Source organism: Dicentrarchus labrax, unplaced genomic scaffold (assembly GCF_905237075.1).
Source record: "Dicentrarchus labrax unplaced genomic scaffold, dlabrax2021, whole genome shotgun sequence".
Classification (NCBI taxonomy): Eukaryota; Metazoa; Chordata; class Actinopteri; family Moronidae; genus Dicentrarchus; species Dicentrarchus labrax.
In genome coordinates this window covers 20,728,941-20,750,970 of record NW_026136702.1, presented here as the reverse complement: position 1 = coordinate 20,750,970, position 22,030 = coordinate 20,728,941, and the positions used below count along the sequence as shown (strand labels likewise).

Here is a 22,030-nt window from a genome sequence, read left to right as displayed (position 1 = left end):
CACGCAAAATAAATGTTTTGGCCTCTACCTCCGTCAGCAGCACCTCCAATTCACACTCCGCAAAATTTCTTTTTTCCTGGCTTTTGCCATTTTCCTAAAGACAGCACTATCTAGGCCTATTTATACTAATTAGCATATTCAAATCGGTAATTGAGGGAGGGGACAGGGTGGAGCGTTGTGCTCGTCCATGTGCGCTCAATTTCACGTTGATTGCGATGTACAAAGACAATGTGCGTGGGATTCTGCGTAAACACGTTTTAATACATCTGAATTTTTTTGTGCGTACGGAACTTTCACTCTTTCAGTGTACGCCACATTCTAGTAGGAAATCCACGCAAGTCTTAGTACATGAGGCCCCGGGAAGACTTTAATCTTGACTTGGACTCAATTTGACTTCAACTTTATTTCAACCTTATTTTCAAACCTTATTTTATCTTCACTTGTTCTTCTCCATGCAGAGGATTTTCATCGTTCACATTATATCAGGAATATGTACTTTGACTTATTTGATTGGCCGACACAGAGCCTTGCTTGGTGATGACACATTTGTTGAGCCAGGTTCAAATTTTTTTTTGCCAGAGCCAACAGCACTCCCACCGAGCCAATGCAGCAGTCCCACTGAAATGAGTGTGGGGGCTGCGTGTGTCTGTCAGAACTCTTATTAAAAAAAAACAAAAAAAACAAACAAACACAGCTTTAGCGAGCAAATCTGAAGCCTGCGGTTGTAGCTGATGTTGACTCTGTGTTTACACACACACATGCACATACAGAGAAGAGAAGCAGCTTTTCAGAGTAAAACAAATGAAAACTTAGACAAATCGAGACTGAAGGCTAAATAATATGTAATAATACGATGTGCACAAAAACAGAAGGACTGTGTACAAAGACAACAAAATAAAACCATGGGAGCATGAATAATTACAATGTGAAGTACTTTGTTACTGCATTTGTTTGCATAAAAATCTGGTATTAACACTGAAACATAAGCATTCAGTTTTATTTATTATTTGTTTATTTATATTTTTATTATACACTATCTCTTATAATAATGGTTTTTACTTCTTCCATCTCTTAGTTAAGTATTCTTACAGGCCACCAACAATATTCTTCCAACATATTCCTCCTTCTCTAAACCTTTGTGCCCCTTTGATACATAAATCTTTTTAAAGTTATATATATATATATTTTAAACATATTTTGTATCTCGTTAAGCCCAAAGAGAGTGACAGCAGCCATAATGGCTCATTAATGGCCATGTTTCTGAAGAGCTCTCTCTTTGCTGCTGATGAGGTACACAGAAAGCCGCCACTGAGGTTTTCTTAACATGTTCTTGAGTAGTTCCTGTGGTTGAACGAAGGAAGAAAACCATAATGCGCTGCCGCTGGTGAACCGCGGGGTCTATTAACTCATTCCCCATAAAGTGCCTGCCTGAGTCGAGACATCCATCAACCTTTCTAGAAAGTGGTGGGGGAAAAAAAAGAAAAGCATCACAATGACCATGAGGAGAGAGAAGAGTTCCGGGCTGAAAGATCACACACACACTAAGTTTTGCAGTCAAGTTTTAATGTCAGAGAGTTTCTTGGTGGTTTATAAAGGTCACCAGAGCAAATTACTGTGATCCGTTGATTCAGTAATAAAGCAAACTTGACTTACCACACACACGCACACAGACAGATGGAAATATTGTACGCATGTCAGACACACACACTCACACAGCCCCAGGTGTTGAACATGTTGAGTTTTAACGCTATTTTAGTCATTGAAAATGATGGTCCCAGCTGTCTTAGGGCCTTCTGGATACACACACACACACACACACACACACACACACACACACACACACACACACACACACACACACACACACAAGCATCTGATTAACCGAGGGAGTGCATGAGTTCAGGTTTATAATCCATTTTTTCTGTTTAAGAACTGATAAAATATTCTCTGAAGGAGCTAGGTACTCTTTTTTTGTCTTTTCTTGCTTTATTATTTCACACACAGGGGAAATTACGGGAATGTGGCGGTAAAAGGTATCGATTCACAGATTTGTCAGCAGACTTTTTATGAAAGCAAATCATTTTCAGGTGATTCTGTTTTTCTTTAAAAGAAAAAAAATGACAACACGACACACTGATATCAAGTCTACTGATTTATTTCCATTTTCAGAGTAATTTGTTTTCCTCAATGGATGTACTAGATCTATTATATTAGCAGGGATAATATCTGTGGATATGAGTCTGTTGAAATTAGATTACACAAAATAAAATTGCCAAATATTAGTTTATAAGGATCCCAAGACATTTCTTTGACTAAAACTGGGAAAACTGCTTTCTGAATGAACTTAAACATGGCCTTTTAAATGCATTAATTGATTACCAGGACATATGTACAACAGTTTAACAAGAGGACAAATTAAGTGGGTGTAAGTTAATTTGCTAGCTAAAGTAGCATCAGAGTACATGATACAAAAACAGTTCCTCATTCAACTGAGGTTTCTCTACAAAAATACATCTAATAACAGCTTCTTTTCTTCTCTAATTTACACAGTTTTATCACAGTAATAAATAAAACCTACGTTCATAGAGAACATATGGTTTCAACCCCTTGTGGTACAGAGCTACAGGGAGAGAACATGATGCTGTATGCGTGCTGTCACCCCAGCTAAATGTGTTTCTGGCTTTTTCTTGCACTTGGAGTTGTAAGTAGGAGAAGTCGTGACTTTCATGTTGCTAATTCTGTCCATAAACACCTAAAGAAGCAAACGCTGTAAGCATGTCACTCTGGGCTCCATAGTGTCACCATGGCGACATGTCCAACATACTGCCGATCAACTGGTGAGGAATCAGCAGTTACCCACTGACGGCCTCTGGGAAAGACAGCAAAGCAGGCAGGGCTCCAACTGAAAAGTGTAATGCTCAAACGGTGTGTATCCAGCCTTTTAGGATCAATACCACCCAGTATTTTACTGTGCTCGCTTGAAAAAGAATAAAGATGGTAATCCGCCCCCACAAAATCTGCTTCTAATAGTCCAATTTTCATGCATATTTTTATTTGTTTTTGTTTGTTTGTCATTGCTGTGTGCACCAGAATAATCTATAGTCGTTGAGATTGATAGGCGCTGCCAGTTGTGCCCCAAAGCCATCGCAGCCAGATGTTCGACTTCAGAGGAGCGAGAGAAAACGTCTGAGAAAAACAATGCGTTAGTAAGTGTGGGAGTTACTCTGCACTTCCCTCATCGTTACTTCTGCCATTCACACCATTTCTGCTGCACTTAATGAAACAAAGAAGAAGAAGAAGAAGAAGAAGAAGAAGAAGGGCGGATTCACACTTGTGGCTTTGTCCTAACCCTTGGCTTTATAAGGAAAAATCCACCCTGAGGGGCTGTTCAGATAGAAAAGAGCCACTAGGAAGGAACACTTTGAACTTCCTGCAATGAAAGGGTGATGTTGTGAGGTGCTGAAATGCATCTGGTGATTTTTTTGTCACGGTGTGGAAAATCACCCGTCCAATTTCAACCGATGAACAACCACAGGGGGACATCACACCTCATCTCTTCCTCTACCTCCACCAGGGACATGGCCCTATTTAATCTGGGTTTGATGAGGTGAATCACGCTCTGTGTGTTTTTGCCTTTGTTTGGTCAGATGAGTCACTAAATGTAAAGTTATTCACCGTGTTGGGTTATTTTTAGTGCGGCTGCAATGGAGTGAGATGGAAGAAAATCAGCAGTCTAAAACGTCAAGAGTAAAGGTCAGACGCTGGAGTCAATCCCTCAAAATCAAAGAGCAGAGGCCTATTTCTAAACTTAACATTTTGCTCTGACGTTCAGCAGTCACAGGGAGAAATACACGGCAGAAGATGCTGAGATACAATTTGCACACTAATGACAGCACCAGAAGGCCTGCATACAGCAAAGGGACACAAGCTGTATCCCATTTCCATGCTACAAACAGTAAACAGTATGTACTCTATAGTGATTTTCATATTATGCGATTTTTGCTGTTAGTTGTTGTATTTTGTACTAACAGAAAAGAATAGTTGCCCCATTGGATGTCAATCAAACTGGCACTTTAAAATGCCACTGCCAATTAAACTTCACAAAGAGAAAACACGTTTTTTCCCTAAGGATTTCATACTTAATTTTGTTTTTGTGAGGTGTACCTGAGGCTTTTTTCTAACTGTAAGCAGCTTCTTATTTTTCCTTTAAATGCAGTGTATTGTGGAGCAATAGTGTCCATCAACAATGCACCCAAAAATAACTTAATTGAACCTAGATACTGATATCTTTGGGAGCAATTAATTTAATCACTTCATTAGTATGGAGAAAGGACCTAGGACACGGTTATTATGTGGTTTGAGAGCTTCCTTTCAGCTAAGGTTCAGTTGTATGTATGCGTGCTGTTCAGAACCCTTTGGGTCATTTCTTTCTCAATTGTAGGGATTTTCAATTTTATTTTCAATTTCAAAGCTGCTTCCCCACAGGAACCAATGTTGCTTGATGCTCAGGTCTGTGTGACTTGTTGTTGAGATTTGGTAGGTTACGTTTCTCCCCTCTCTGCAAAGACTGGCAGAGAAGTTTACGTGTATCTTTGAAAAGCCATAATTTCAGCCTTAACTTCTGCTCCACTAGCTTTCTTTGTCTGCTGCCCTTTTTCAAGGGGGCTTTTTTCAAGGGGGGGTTTTTTCAAAGGGCTTTTTTTCCTTCGCGCTCTGAAAAGCTAAACCATGATACTCCTGTTTCCTGTCCACGTGCAAAAAAGCCAAATGGCTCAGAGACAGAGAAGAAAAACCATCTTGTTAACATTCAGCTAACTACAGCTCCCATAAGGCTCTGACAGAGTTTTTGAAACTGATGCTGCATTCACATCATGTCAGCTTAATAGGGAGAACAAGAAAATCTTCAATTCAATTAGGTAGAATTCAGGCAATATTCTAAGAAATTTAGCTTCATTGCTAGCCTTGTAGCCCACCCATCCATTAGCTATACCTTACATCCTTAACACACACCTGCCACTAGGCTAGCCCTGTAGTCAAAGCAGATAAATGAAAAATAAGGGCAAAATAAGCAGCTATATTTACCATGTTACATATTTGTAGTGGTGCGGTTAAGTGAACTGAAAAAAAGAAGCTACATTAGTGTGTAAATGAGATCTTTCTGGCATTAGCTTTGTAGTTCTATAGTTCCTATTAGCCTAGATATAGTAGCTGCTAGCGGATATCTCTGGTATGCTGTTACTGAATGCTAACAAAATGATTGTTGTTTTATGTTTGTTGAATTGATAACATGCTCAACTTTTTCTAATCTACTTAAATTGGAGATATATTCAATTTTATGTAAATATTCATTTTGGACAGGATTGTTTCAACCTTTCAGAAGGACTGATGGAAGAAACTTTCTACTTCCTGATTGGGCTAGCATAACGGAGAGAGGCTAGCTTGAAAAGTCATGCAGGTCATCAGCTCCTCACGACATCAAGCTGAGAGCGACAAGTTCACATCGGCCTTGTAAGTAATTCAGGGAAAAGCAGAAAATCACCAACTGAAGTAGAAGTTCTCAGCGGGAAAAAGAAATGTAAATTTCAACAAGAAAAAAAAAAAAAAAAAAACACCTCCTGCATTTGTGATCACAGACTGAAGATATCTGAGAGTGTACAATGATGGATTTGTCCTTCAAAGTCACAAACCATAGTTTAACATTTCCAGCATGCTTTAAACAGAGCAAATTGGTTTAAAATGCAAAACAGGAGCATCGACTGATTTCTGCCGACGGAAACGAGCCCAGCTGTGTATCCCCACCACGATTCCGCTGGCTGCACACCTGAGGCTCATTTTGAGCAGGATTGCGACTGATGAAGATAATTAGCCATCATTTTTTTTCAGATGTGTGAATCAGTGCTTGGAGTGTATGGACGAGGTGATGAGGTTGCCGGAGGTTTGGCTTTAAGTAAGATTGGTTTTGTTTTTCTACTCAAGCTCTGAAATTATTATCCCTCGCATTTCATCCTCGCTTGGAGTATGTAGGTAATGACACCTGAAAGCTTCTTTCTTCCAACTTTTTTTTCCTGAAAATTGGAAAATGTTGCTTTTTAGAATCTATTTATATGCCTCGTTTTTTAATTTATTAGAACAACATCTGTAAGGGCAAGACTGCAGGATGTGGCGGGGGATACAGAGATGGGTGGTGACTCTGCAGGGGGTGAAACGCCGTTGCTAAGGGATACGGACCGGGGGCGTCCAGTAGAGGGATGGGGGGTGATGTGTAGAAAGAGGGAGGAAGAGGGGGAGGAGGAGGAGGTGGGGGTGGTGGTGGAGGGGCAGGTGGTGGATTGAGAGTGAGAGATGACAGATGTGGCGAGAAAGAGGGGAGAAGATGAGGGTATGAGTGGACAGGGAGGTGCGGCGGAGGCGGGAGGAGGGAGAGGTGATGCTGGATGATGGTGTGATGGAAGGAGAAAGAGGAAGAGGAGGAGAAGGAAGGCGGGAGGAGGAGAGGAGTGTGGAGGGGGATGCAGTGCGGGGGGAGGGCATGAGGAAAGCAAGGCCTCTTTTCTGGGTAGAGGTGTTCAAAGTCCATCTCCTTCCTTCTCTCTCTGTCCTCTTTTTCTTTCTCCTTTCTCCTCACCCACTCCTTCTCCCACTGTTCTTGCTTCTCCTTTACCCTTTTCCTCTCCAGCTGTTTCTCCTCCTCCTCCTTTCTCTGCTTCTCAACATCTCTTTTCTCTTCTTCCTGCTCCGTATGTACGCTCACGAGCGCAACAGCTTCCGTTGCATTTGTGTCGCTGCTTTTATGAACAGCGTTAGCACAGTGATAACAATCAGAGACATGATTACTGTGAAAATGATCACACTGACCACTGTCAATATCAACACAGCTGTCTCTGTCACTTTGATCAATACCCCTGCAAGTTGTGTAATCAATTGCTGAATCAGAGAGGTTGCTTTTGTCTTGAATGTGACTCTGCACTTTGGTTTTATCCTCCTCACTGTGACCACTTTTGTTGTTTTTCTGGTAACTGTGATAGCATGTTTGATTGGTTTTACAGTTACAGCAGTCATTACACTTGTCTGTACTGTTACCGGCACCGCTCTGAGCTGTAGTTTTCCCACTAAAATCTGATGTCTTGTCCGTATTGTTCCTGGAATCAGAGTCTGTGGATGTTTTACCATTCTCTGTTTGCTTGTTTCTATATTGACAGTAGTCAGCATTTGTCTCATTAGTGCTACAGGTAAAGAAGTCTTTTGAAAGTAAAGCCACAGGTGTGTCCATGGTGTTACAGGTAGGTTTGTCACTGTCCACATGATCAGGAGAATGATCTTTCTCTGTGTCACTCTTGAAATTCATCTCGCTACCCTCACAGCTTGGGTTGTGTTTGTCATTTTTGTTGCAAGGGTTGTCATGAGTAGCACTACTGATGCCAGAATCATCATGTTTTTCATCCCTGTTACTCTTTTTATTACACTGACTGTGGTCACTCAGTGTGTTACAGGTGTGACAGTCACTGAAAGGTTCCTCATCCCAGCACTTCCTCTTTTCCTCAGGGCTATATTCACTGTAGTCATCGGCATTGCAGTTGCCGCATTCACTGTCATCACAGTGGCAGTAGTTATTCAGTTTGTCAGTAGTGGTGCAACTAAATGCTCCCCCACTGTTATTTGTTTTATGACACAGACGGTGTTTTGTTCTGCAAAGAAAGTGGCAGTCAGTGTTATTCTCAGTCATGTTGCCCTCTGGACTGCACTCGGCTGTGTCGCAGCTCAGACAGTTGTCCAACAGTGTCCCAGTCTCGTTGCTGTTGAGTTTAAGTGCCTTTGTGGGGTCCTGCATACAAGAGGCCTCATCTACACCGACATCAGTGGTCAGCTCAACACTAGCTCTCTCCTGTCTCTGGGCACAAGTCCTCAAAGCAAAGGCAGCTTTCCTCGCTTGTCTGCGTCCCCGTTTCCGTTTCTTCCTCGGTATTTCCCCAACCTCTGGCAATTCCCTCTTCCTCTTGCCAGTTGTTACTGCTGTCTTCGACATCACTTCCTGTGAAATCTCATCACCGGGGAGGGTCATGTCTGTGCAAGCTGATCTAATTCTCAGTTGTGTTTCTGTCTGTTGTGCGGAGCAGCGTGGGGCCAGGCCTAACACCGGATTGCTGTGTCCTGCAGGTATTGTTTGTCTTTGACTACATGCTGTTTCTCTAAAGGGAGCAGGGACAAGGCTAATCGCTGGATCGCATGCTGTTTCCCTGTGAGGTGTAGGAACAAGACACATTTCTGGCTCATGTGTTGCATCTCGACAGGGAAAAGACACACCGCTAATCACTAGCTTACACACGTTTTCTTTAGCATCCTGAACAGCTCTTATCTCTGTCTTCCTCAGATTCCTTTGGTCCTCATCTCTCCGCCCTTCCTCCTTCCCTGCCTGTGTATTTTTGTGTATCTCCCCCGTCTCTCTGTCATTCTGAGCAGGGTCGGGTGTAATTGCAGGACAGCATGGCATCTGTATAACAGACCCAGGGACGGGGCTAATCACTGAGTTACATGCTGCACCCCTGCAGAGGAGCTTTCTGAGCCCCTGGCCCCACCCGGAGGCTGATTGCTGGGATTGATGCTGGCTGGCCTTCCGTTTCACCTGCAGACACAGCTGGTTACAACGATTACACCGATTCACGGGAAGATTACTTAATAGCTCTCCTCTCGTCTTGTCATTTCTACCTGCCCTCTCTCGCTCTGTCTGATCTCCTCTTATCCTTCTCTCTTCTGCCCTCATCCTCTTTTCTCTTTCTCCTACCAGCCGATGCGCTGCAAGATTACTTAATAGCCCTTTTTCTCTCCTCTCCTCTCTTTCTGTGCCCTCTCTTTTGAACCTCTCTTCTCCTCTCCCTTCAAACATCTGATTCTCAGAGAGACTACTTATTATCCTTCTTCCCCTATCTGGGTCTTTTCTATCTGTCTCTTCTCCTCTTTTCCTCCTCCCCCTCTTCCTCATTCCTCTCCTCACCCCACCCCTCCTCTTCCTCCTCCTCCTCCTCTTCCTTCCTGTTTTTTGAAGGCCTAGCGTTGGGGCAAGGTGGCATTCTGTGGAAACGGGAACAAATTTTAAAGCGCTTTCATCACGGCAGCCGCAGCGGTCCGGAACTGCGTCGCCACCGCTACAATGGGCTACAAGTTCCATAGGATTTCCTGCCTGTCCTCCTTCATCCTCTTCTCCCCTTTCATCTATCTTCCCTTCCCTTCCTCCCTCCATAACTTCCTGCCTCTCTTGGCAGTCGGGTTGTTTGATCACAGACGGCTTTATTCTCTCCCTCCCTTCCTCCAGCCCTCCTTTCTTTTCCTCACCCCCTTCCTTGGCCTTGTTATGTGCTCTGAAGTCATACAGTAGAGGGTTGATGCTGTAGGAGATGGAGGGGGCCGTTTTGGTGTAGCTGACCATCTCCGACGGCCAGAGAAGAACCCGGCTACCGTCTCGGCTCAGAACGCGACAAAACGGCTCTTTGGGACGATTCGGAGGCAAAGAAGTGGATTCTTTAGCCCAGTTTGATGGATAGGACTTTGAATTTTTGGGCTGTGTTTGGATTGAAGACTCTTTGGTCTCAACACCAGAAATCGATTTTTGAGGTGGATTTGTAGTGGGACAAAGCCGATCTTTCAATTGTTGGGTAGGGGGTAATTCTGTCCGATTGTCCACATGGTCATGGGTTTCAGCCACAACTGTGCTTACATTGTCAGAACTGGTATATTCTGGTATCCCACTGTTTAAATAAAGATGAGCTCCAGTCCCCCTTTCTCTTCCGACTTGGGCTCCAGTCCCATTCTCATTACATAAGGAGAGCTGGGCTCCATTCCCACTGATAACAGAGTCCTCAACTCTGATCCCATTGCGATTACATAAAGAAACCTGGGCTCCAGTCCCAGAGAGTCCTCCAGTTCCCCTCTCAGTAGACATATTGGCTCCAGTCTCAGAGTGCTGGATTACAATTTTACTGTCCACACTGCACTGGTTTCCAGTGTCCCAGTGATTCACACCTACATTGTCCATGTCTGCAGATACTGGAGATTTGAGCCGCTGATGTGCGACTTTCTCCCCCAGATCTTTGGCTCTTTCTTGCACTGTCACACCTTCTTGCTTCCCTGACAAGCTAGAGCCTCGCCCGGCTTGGATGAAGACGGCAGCTGATTGGTGAAGGAGGACACAGCTCCTTTTGGGCAGCGAGAAGGACACAGGACGGACTCTGCTGGGGACGGACTGGATGTCTGAGACTCCGAGTGGTCCACACACTGCCCTGCTACTGTTGATGCTGATGTTGGTTGTGTTGGAAATGGAGGTGGTGGTGATTTTCTTGCTAAAGCTGGTCACGGTGGTTTTGTTGAAAATGGAGCCATTAGTGGTGGTGTTAGTGGCAGTTGTTGGGATGTTATTGGGAGTAATGGGATTTCTTAAATAGTGATGAGCCCAAGGGATCTTGTTAAAGTGGCTGGTTTTGGTAGAAGTGTTGATATTTGTGTTATTGATGTTGTTGTTGGTGGTATTGGGTGTAATGGCCGCGGCTGTCAGGTCATTGTAGTCCATTTGGGTTTCGTTGAGGATGCAGGATTCAGCAGCAGTAGACGTAGTGTTGTTGGTGTTCATTTGGCCATACGCCCATTGTGTGTTGCTCAGGAGTCTGGTTTCCAGTGCAGGGTCCAGGGGAAGGAGTGGCTGGATCAGCGGAGTTTGAGGCTCTAGATGGAAGGGAGAGCAGAGGATTACAGCAGCTGACACTGGTTACATTCACATGCAAAACATAACAGGATTGTATACCTAACCTGACAATAAAGAAAGGATACATGTAGAAGAATACCATTCATTTTTAAAATTCCTCATACAGTAAGCTCCTTATGCATTTATTCAGCGTTCTGGCTCTTCACCATTACTCTTTTGTTGCTTTTAACACATTGAATGTGATTTATGGGTGTAGGATGGACTTAAGGAGAAACACAAGCCCAGAGATGAATGTGTGTCTCACTTAGACACGGGAAAAAATGAAGATTAAAGGTTTTCTTCTAACATGTAATATCCATTTTTGTATATCCCTTTTGGAGCACAACATGCTGCCAGACATTCATCTGCCTATACATCAGTGTGGCAGATGATTCAGACCATTATTTCTTGAGTGAAGGTTTTAAGATGACTCATAACTTTAAAAGTAATCCATAATGTGCCTCCCTCTAACACCAGAAACCCCTTTTGTTAAATATTTGAATTTTTGAAGGGAAGCCTTAAAATGAATTATTACTCTTCCAATACTAAATGTAAAAATACATTTAGCGCTCGGAAAGGGTCGACTTTAAATGCAGTTGTCAAACTTTTCCATTGGTTTAAACTTTAAAATGAGAAAAGAAAACTTTACTGAATATGCAAGTGATATATTTTCAGAAAAGAAAGGGTGAAAATTGATTATTTCTTTGAAACCTCAGGTATGCTGCCACCAAAATGTATTTTATGCTTTCTTTATTTTTAAAAAATGAATCCATCTTGCACCCTAAAATCCACTTGAGATGGACTGAAGGGAGCTAATATCGCCTCCTGAATCAGAACAAATTCAGACTGAATGACAAATTTAACTGGAAAATATTACTCCAATAACTGTATATTCACAGACAGGATATACACTCAGCTGCCAGTTTATTAGGACACCTAACTAAAATTAATGCAATACAACAGCGCTGTGATAAATCCTACGGTAATGTACAATTTTTGTTGAAACTGTTTTAAAGACTGATTCAACTTCATGGTCGTTTTGGAGCATTTAGTTTGTGGTGCTGTTGAGCTGCATTTACTTACACTTAGACTAAATCTTAGAAACACTTCTGTCATTGGAATAAATACTGACTTTAATTTAAACTAGGTGTACCTAATAAAACAGCAACCAGGTGTCGCTTTCTTTGGTATATTGAAAAGTAGATACAAAAGTAGAAATAAAGAAATAATAAAGTATAGCAGTAAAAGGGGGATTTGTGCATTAGAGCTCTGTAGCAACCAGAAAGTGGAATAGCAAAATCCTTTGCTCGTCCATGTATAATAGTGACCGTTTACACTTTCAGTCCCTAAATTAACCCAGTTAAACTGGATTTATAGCCGATGCAAAGCTGTAAGTCTAAGCTGAAGTCAGTATATAGAACGTTTTTGTTTGTTGTTCAGTGTTGTCTTTCACCCGTTAATGTCATAACAGCCCTAGAGGGATGGATCGTACAGGATCAGGCTTTGTTCTGCTTTCATTATATTCCTCATTCTAACTGTGTTTACATTGTTTCACTCACTTAACCCTAACCCTATAAAGCCACGGATGGAAGGTTTGCCTTGTCTTATTACAAACTAGAAACGACTACTAGTGCTGTGCAATCACTATGTTTATGTTCTAATTGTGATAAAGAACGACCACCACGCTGCACAGAGGGTTTGCAGTGGAGAAATGTTTTCGTTACTGCAGAATTACCTGAAAATAAGAATAGTTGTGTTTCCGTTACTTTAGAATGAGCCATTTCTAGATGGGGCCTTTCGCAAATTGTTGTGAGTTTTGTGGCCTGCGTAGTTTTTTTTTTCCATGTTTGGTATGGGAGGGTGAGGCAAGGGCGTTGCAATCAGCAACTACACTGATAGATGCCACTAAATCCTACACACTGGTCCTTTAAGGGAGTGCATTTATACCATCTGCTCTCCTGTGAAACCATGCTGCATCTCTTTTGTAGAGCAGTTTACACTCCAGTAGACCAGGATTATATAATTTTGGCTGCTATGGCTCAAGTAATGCAATAGCTTGCTTCATTCTGGGGCTCTATATTCACTCAAAGGTCAGCACTGTCAAGACGGTTTGGAGTTGGTCAGTGGCAGGAATTTGTGTGACAAAGTTCACTTAAGTTGAACTCAGGCCATAAAGCTCTGTGCTAATTTACTACAGAAAATCCACTCATCACTGCGATTCCACTGAAATCAATTGATTATAGTCTGAAATTCTGCTAGTGTGACCGAGCCCCCAGAGTCACTTTTCATTCAGTGTATAATTGCCCCGTACATGTACATGTGTACCACTTCTTCCCGAAACCATAACCTCTCATTAATCTGTATTTTACATCTCGTGCCAAGATTTCGAAGCTGTACTTTTCTTTTCTAAGGTCTGCTGTTAATAAAAATATTTCCGCATTACTGCAGCAGACCACACTCTGTTTAATCCCTCAATACCAAGAGTGATATCTGTATCACCAAAAGCAAACACATGCTCATTAACTATTTAAGCAGCCGAGGACATGCCTTTTTAAGCAGATAAGAGTGCTTACTTGTTCCCAGTGTGGTGTTATTTGTATGGATGTCGGCCCAGTTCTGCACAAAGTCTGGTCTGGTCTGCTTGGCTGGTTCAACCGCCACCGTGGTGGACCGGAACATCGGACCAGAACCTGGAGCACTGAGGAGAGGAAAGGAGAGGAGAGGAGAAGACGAACGTGGGGGGGTGAGAAAAGGAAACAAGGAGACAATAAGGACAATTAGAAGAGTAAAAGAGGTTAAGTAGAAAAGTGGAAAGGAATTAATGAGGACAGAATAGGACAAAAGGAAACAAATAAAAAGGGGAGGAGAAAAGGAAAGGTTGAAAGGAACATAGGAAAGTGAAAAGGAACGGATGAAAGCATGAAGGGAAGAGGAGAAGAGATGACAAAAGGAAAGGAGAGGAGAAAAGTAAAGGAATAAAGAGGAAAGGAAGAGAACAAGAGGGAATAAGGAGACAAGCGTTGAGGAAGGCGAGAGGAGAGTGGAGCTGAAATCCAGCTGAAAATCAATTTGGCTATGCTCTTCCTTTCTCTCCCTTTGTGCCAGGAGCCAAACTGCATTGTTGCAAATCTGAAAATGGCAATGACAGCCGATACTGATACGCGACTTTCTGTACAGCGAGTGGGTTCAGCCTCACAACGTGATTGGTCAGAAACACTTTACAACCGTGCTGATTATCCCCATTAAGGACAGCAAGATGCATTTTATTGGTTGCTGTGCCAACGCTCATTGTAACCAGGGAGCTGGTTAGTGAACTCTGTTTTCTTCTGTTTCATTTATTTGTCTACAACACACGTCAGTCAGCGCATCAAGTGTTTTTATGTAGGCCCACATTTGGCTCAGTGGTCAAAAGCAGATCTATCTAAACTAGAACCTTCATGCATGGATTTAAAAGTTGTGGATATTGAAACGTGTCTCCAGGGACTATATATTTACTGGCAGGGACCTACATTCTTTTTCGCGTGGGCATCTCCAGGTTTTGACTCGCAGCTCTGAGCTCAAATTTTGCATTCATGTGCAATCGTATATATTTTGAGAAACCAAATTCTCTGTTTGGTAGCTCGCCAGATGAACTTTCATCATAGCATGTTTTCAGTGAGAAGCAGCTTCTTCCACATCATCTGTTTCCAGACCTCCGTGTTTGTTTATCATTTGTCTTGCAGGTTTTTCTTTTTTTTGAAGACAAACAGCACGTGAGCACAACACTGTTTGGCAGCCCACTTGAAAGTCCCAGATGTCGGAGCTTCCCACCAGCACATGAACACACACAGATATGTAGATCTTTCAGGAACATTAAGACGCAGCTGTAAAATAACTTTGACAAACATAAACACAGCAGGATGTTCCCTGTAATGGATTACCCAATTGAGGCAAGTTTGTAATGTCTGCAATCTGATGCTCGTAGAGCACAAACGGTCTTAATAATGTATGTAATGCTTTGGAAAATCAATAGGCCTTTTTAACAGAAGACACTCTGACGTGTCATTGTAGGAAAGACGGGTATAAATTGTAAAATTAAACATGGCTGAATTCCATTTAGCTGCTCCTTGCTCATTATCACACTGTCATATCTTACTGAGATACTTGAATTACATCATTATAGTTACACCTGCACATTTCCTCTATGACAAGTCAAAATGTCTGCGGCAGAGAAAGAATTTCTGATACATATTTCCAAGCTGCATGGAGCGGGCAACTGTAGCGACACTAGAGGAGCCGCAAATACTTGATGGTTCGAGTCATCCGTCGACAAGACCTTGAGTCGAATCACATTCTGTCAGTTTACATCTGTGAAGATGCACACTTTTATTTTCTCTGACTGTGTGGATATCTGATGTTTTCACATCACAGATGAGGAAGAAAGGAATTAAAGGTCCAGTGTGTAACATTTAAGAGGATCTATTGGCAGAAATGGAATATAATATTCATAATTATGTTTTCATTAGTTTATAATCACCTGCGTATAGGAATTGTTACGTTTTTGTTCCTTAGAAAGATTCTTTAATATCTACAGACGCCATGGGTTGCCTTCCATAGAGGCCACCAAGTTGAACTGACAGGACTAACCAAATAATGGCTCTAGATAGGGATCGCAACCACTGTAGTTTCTTCCTCGCACTTGGGAGGCGAGGGTAAAGCGAGTGAGTTATGATCTGCAACTAAACACTAAATCCTACTCACTAGACCTTTAAAACCAAAGGTAGGCGTTTCCAGCAAAGAAATTGTTGATATAGGAAGTGAGTGTGGTTCTGAACTGAAAAAAAGGAACAAATAGTTGAATCTTTGTATTGAACAGCGACATCAGCTGACTATATATACATGTATAATTAACTAACTAACTAAAACAAAAATAATGACTTAAAAGATGCTAAAACACTATAAGGGGATCTGAGTCAGGTGGTAATTCTCTATGTCACTTTATCTTTAATGCTTTGTTAAAATAAAAATATTGTTTGTTTTTTTGTTCTTCTTGCCATTGCAATGAAAGAGAAAATATCATATTTAACATTGTTCTCAAAAGGTCCTTTCAGTTACTGTGCAGAGGTGCATGTTACTCACCACTCCCCTGTCCTCCTCTCTTCATGCTTGTGGAGCCTCCTCAGCACTCTCTCCTCTCGCTTCTCCTCCCTTCGTCTCCTCTGCCTCCTGCAGGCCAGCGCTCTGTAAAACTCCCTCTGTTTCAGCTCCTTGAGGCGCTGGAGGACAAGCACATGGATTACGATTATTATTAATAATAGTTGCGTTGGTATATTGGTAAGTATTATTTTAACAGGAAGAATAAAGAGGTCAAGAGATAAAACAGTAAAATTATGTGTTAATGAATTTAGCTGATCATGCAGCATTTATTTTCTGTGTATGTGCGTGTTTATATGGCTGCTGTGCAATTATTTATCTGCTCTGTGTGTATAACATTGTGTGTGTGTGTGTGTGTGTGTGTGTGTGTGTGTGTGTGTCTGCATGTCAGTTCTTTGTATGTGTTTATGTGTGCTTACTAAGTCAGCCAGTGTCAGCTTTAGTAGAGTCCAGACCAGCTTAATTCACTTACTGAGCTCTGTCTGCAAGCCGGAGATACTGATACTGTGTGTGTGTGTGTGTGTGTGTGTGTGTGTGTGTGTGTGTGTGTGTGTGTGTGTGTGTGTGTGTGTGTGTGTGTGTGTGTGTGTGTGTGTGTGTGTGTGTGTGTGTGTGTGTGTGTGTGTGTGTGTGTCACAAATAATATTAATAATATACCGGTGGGTTCATATCACAGACAGACAGATGACAAGAGGCAGACAGACAGCGAGGCGGGCAGAGAAACCGACAAATAGATAAACAGACCAAAATAGACAGACAGATAAAACACAGAGGCAGGCAGACAGACAGATACAAATACAGAGGGACAAAGAGACAGGCAGGGAGACAGATGAAGTGTGTTATTTTAAAGTTCGCAGTGTAGCCTCAGCATTTCTTAGAAGGTGTACATACAGTGTGAGGGGTGGACAGGGAAAAAGACAAGAAAACCTCTCAACAGACTGCAATCCAATGTAAAAAAAAACAAAAAAACACACAAACTACAACCTTTAAATAAGAAATAAGAGTAAAATCAACACCCTTGGGGAGCCCGGATGGCGCGCCTGGTGGAGCCCGCGCCCCATGTCCCAAGGCCTTGCTGCAGCGGCCCTGGGTTTGAATCTGACCTGGCCCTTTGTTGTGTGTCATCCCCTCTCTCTCTATCCTGTTTCCTGTCTATCTTCAGCTGCTCTATCTAATAAAGGGAAAAAGCCCCACCCCCAAAAAATAAATAAATCAACATCCTTATGACAGTTGAAATAAAAAATAGACTTTATAAGCTTCTTAAAGTGAACAACAAAGTTTACAGCTTAACTGATGATAATAAATGTGTTTACAGTACATGCTTTATTAATATTGCTGCCAATTACATGAAAATGGAATAATTTAGGGGGAAATGTAATTTGTTTTAGGTTGTGCAAGCTGTTGTGTATTTTGGCCAGAGACAAAAAAACAAAAACCACGTATAATATTAATATAATTGATCTGAGAAAATATTGTACATAATGTAAGGTTCAGTGAAATAACAGCTGCATGACCTTTATGGAAGCTCTTCAAAATGTCAGTTTACATGTTTCTTTCTGGTGTTTTAACTCGACCACTGAAAATAATTGATTGAACACATGACACAGTGACCTGGCAGTAATACAGTAAGACTTGGAAGTGTGATTTTCAGTGTTTTTAGTCTGCAGTCTCTGCTGCTTGTTGGAGTAGGGCCATTTATTACAAGGCTGGAAACTCAAAGTCTCTATTTAAAGCCTGTATTCCCCCAAACTAAACAACATCTATGGTTTGATTGCTGACAAGATTGTAAGCAAGATAATCCAATCCGACCCTTGTAGTTCTAAAAAGTTGTACAATGCAAATGTATTCCTTTGAATGTTAGATATACCAACTTGTGTCCGTTGAGGAACGCTTCAGCAGCTCTTACTTTTTTTTGATTGTTGTGATACTGCATATTTCAAGTGTGAAATATCATCCAGTGCATTGATGGATGGAGAGGGAGGGAATGAATGAGACAGTGGACACAAACAGATAATGAAGGGCAGCATTTGTGCAGTGTTCAATAAGTGAATCAATAAACAAATATATAATGTGAAATGAATACAGAATCACACTCAAGATCCGCGGATACTCAATATTAAAGGATTATCATTATTGTTATATATATATATTTGTCCCCTGGGCCTGTGCACGGTGAGCCTGTTGATTCTTTGAGGGTATTTCCTTCTTTGTTGATGTTGTTATGTAGTGAAAATGTCCCTGACTGACCAGGAGCCAGATTCATGACTAAAATTCTGAATCAGCGCCTGCATACATGTTCTTTTTCTTTACATTTATGAAGTCATGCGTACACATGGTTCTGTTTTCAAAATCTCAATCGTCGTGGAAACTGGCACTAATTTCCACCCCCACAGTTCCCATAAATAGATATAGAAACACCCTTAATCATCTGCACATATTGATACTTCTGCCCACTCCACCACTCAGTCAACCTGTCAATGAAGAGAACGGTGAACAACAAGTGCGGTTGTGCTGTCGTATCAGTGAGGTCGTCCAACAGCACCTGTTGTAGCTATTTATAGTGCCCGTACCACTTATTCATCACATGTACCTGTAAACCATCATCAGAGGTTATAGCTCAATTATCATTATTTAACATCAGGAAGAGGATTAATGATAATTTTATAGAGCTCAGCAGGAAAAAGATTATTAACATGGAGAAATAATGTATAAATGCACCTTTTGATTGACATTTTACAGAACGCTGTGTGGACACAAAAATAATAAATCTGTGATAAGGGCACACAACCTAACAATGTTTTACTTTTAGATTGCGTTTTCACCTTATATTTCATGTCCACCTTATCATTTCACCTGCCACTATCTTTAGAGAACCATGTGTACGCTGGTCAGAAGCCTGCATGAGGTGTTCTCACATTCTCCCCGCTCACATTCTTCTTTATATAAATGCCAGTTTATGTTTGTGTGAGCACTTAGTTCAAAAATTTGGCCCCTGCTCTTAAATCTGTTATTCCCAGAGGAGAAATTCAGGTGTTGCAGCAGCACAAGGACATAAAATTACAACTGTTTACCAAAGGTATATTAATCCTCTCATATATTTACTAATGTTAAACTCACAAAACAGACAAAAGAACCATTTGTTAAAGATACCCTTCCTGTTTGTCATAAAGCACAGGGGGGTGCACCCAGTTTTCCCTGATATGGGGTAATGATAACTTGGACCATGGTAGAGCTGATGGTGGATTTAAAGAGTGGGCTGGCAAAGATTTAAGTAACTGACTTGTGTATAGAGGGAAAGACTAAAGAGCTTTGATCAGCTAGTGCAGATACATCATCCCTAATAACCACTTCTTTAAATACCTCCAGTTCATGACATTACAGACCCACTCCTTAGAGGAGCCATCCATGTCAGCTACAGAGAGGAGCCGAAGTTTTAAGGCCAATTGTCAGTAATTTATGTCACACTGCGGTCCAAATCAAAGGACAATTCACACTCAAGACTTAATGAGTCTACTAAAAGTAGATATTCTAGAGAGTGGTGAAGTGAATGCTTGTTTAAGAGCACAAACACAGCACTGACTCTGATACTATATAAATGGCTATTCAGAACCTTTGTGACACCAGTTAAACCTCCCCTACCTGATAATGTACCTGATGCAGTGATAATGGTGCTACTCTGCTGCACTGTATGTGGGAATACCAACAAAGCCAGTTGTTCTGGAAAGACACAATCAACCTGTCCTCATGCATAGCTGTTATAGAGGTCCTTCTTGAGGTGAATCGGGTATTTGTCCTGATTACTTTGTACCAGGCCCCTGATTAACATGTGCCTGCTTCAGGCTAGGGAAGTGATTGCACTGAGGTGGAACAGTATGGACGGCCCTATACCTGCAACGTGGTAATAGGAAATGGCGTCCTGCCTTGCTTTGGAGAAATTATGTAGGAAACCAAATGAATTCAGGGGAATATGGGACAAGTATGAAATTTAAATTAATGGTTGAAATTGATAAATATAACGACAGGACCTATAAAAAAAAAGTAGTATACCATTTGATGTTGGGGTGGAGGTGTGTGTGTGTGTGTGGGAGGTGTTTATACATGTATAAATGTTAATGTATGTATTACTGTGTATTCTTTTGATGCCAAAAACCAATAAATATTATGTTAAAATGAGTGTTTCCACCATACAGATTGATACAAAGGAACGTCCTTTAGTATAAGGGTAGTGACACCTGGTTCTTCAGTTGCTTTGCGCTCAAAGAGCCAAGGAGAGGTGACTATAAAAAGCATTGCTACATAGATCCTCTGATGTGAATGTTAAACATTCTCAGAGTTGAGCTGAGAGTCAGCACTTTAATCTCATTGTCATTGCTACCTTTCAGATCCAGAGTGCTGAATACCACAGCAATGTGTCACCTTCCTGCTACTTACAGATCTCACTGTATAAATTACATATTCAATTAGAAAAACACACACACAGCTTCCCTAAGCTGCATAATGTAGGATAAACTGTGCATGTGTTTCCTCAGTCGGACTCTGTCACAGCAGCACATCAACCGCTGGTGACGTAGCCTCTCTGTAAACCACTCTATTTCCAAAAGAAGACGGGAGTGTGACTGACCGTGAACCAAACGACGGGCAGCTTAGCTCTGTGTGTGCAGGCTGCCGAATATTACTGGGAGAAAATCCATTTCCTGCAAGTGTTGCAGTCTTGAACAATATGCCCTAAATGCTCTGCATCCTCAAGTAAACCTAATAACTCTGACACACAGCTAACTGTGAAAAATAATATGCCTCTTTCATCGCTTGCAAGTGAACAAATGATAATTGCAGCAAATACATTCCTCCCAGCACCTATAATTTTGTAAACACCCAAACAGCTGCAAGTTCTTAAAGTTGCCTTCCTCCACATCCCACTATGGAACAAACTCTTTTTCCATCCAACTGAAAAAGAAAACTGATGAGAAAAACTGAAGCAATATCACAGAGACATGACAAGTCCCTCCATTTTTTACCTAAGCAGGGTGTATTATTGATAACCAGCGTATTGATTTTAACCTAGAATGATGCCCTAGATAACTGCAATGAATATTCTTTTAATTGACAGCAGTGTAATAACATTTTTCTGAAGAGATTATTAAGAGTTTTCCTTATTTTAGGATTCAGTTAAATCTACAAGTGAGAGAGAGAGTACCGTCACGTACAATAATCTTTTAGCCAGGTATAAGACATCCAATGAATTGCTTCTGATGTTATAAGATATTGAGCATGACATTCTAAAACATAGATTGCATATGATAACAAACGGGGATGTTTGTTTTTTGCTAAGCCATCAAATAAAATAGCTGACAAATCACAATTATGCTTCACATGGATGCAAAATGAATATAAAAATCCAATATTGTTTTGAAGCAGTTCTGCTCATTGATTTGTAGTGTTTTCCAAATGATGTAAACAGGGATTGTAAACAGGAAGTGTGATGGTATGCTATGGATTTAGTGGGTAATTCTTCAGGTTGTACATTAAAACTGTGCAGAATTAGCAGTTCCCATTGCAGATGTACATGTAACTGTCACTGGATTACTTGGGACAAAAAATAATGTGATCATTCTCATAGCAAGTTCTGGAGTTAAACATCTTTATTTTGTTTTACTAAGCAGATTTACACATTTATTCGAAATAGACATCAGAGTTATCCTATAGTAAATTACACTGAATGTAAAAATGTGTGTTCATTGTTGTTTAACAGTGTCTTCTCACTGCAACACACCTAGCTCCCATAGCTGATCAATACTTCCTCATCGTACACTGATTGGTGCGGTACCACTGTACTGGACTGAAGATGGATTCTCCCATGATTTGTGATCTTGCGAGCTGCCTCACAAAGTTGAACTACAATAACTAACTAGCATGTACCTGTCCCTTTTACTTCACGCAGTATGATTTGCCTCACGTCTCGCCCTCCGTGCCTTCCCTTGAATTAAATGAATGCAGAAAATATAATATATATATATATATAATCACATATTACTCATTGAAAAAGAAATTTGGGGAATTACTTTTTTTTACTCAAGGTTCTTGATCCTTGAAGGTTCTTCAAACTACTTAAAAGCTTTCACACCCACACATATATTCTGTATTTACTGACCATCAGCAGCTGGCCTAATG

General features: G+C 41.3%; 1 protein-coding gene across 1 annotated transcript in view; it reads right to left on the bottom strand.

Annotated features, from left to right (window-relative positions):
* Window positions 1–2,139: 2,139 nt before the first annotated feature.
* Window positions 2,140–22,030, bottom strand: part of LOC127352010 (uncharacterized) — a 62,091-nt gene continuing 42,200 nt past the window's right edge. The window contains exons 3-5 of the mRNA XM_051380094.1: window positions 15,848–15,984; window positions 13,303–13,427; window positions 2,140–10,710 (exon numbers count right to left, since the gene is read on the bottom strand). Of these exons, the coding sequence (XP_051236054.1) occupies window positions 6,125–10,710; window positions 13,303–13,427; window positions 15,848–15,984 (4,848 nt within the window). The 3' untranslated portion in view covers window positions 2,140–6,124. The remainder of the gene's footprint in view (window positions 10,711–13,302; window positions 13,428–15,847; window positions 15,985–22,030) is intronic.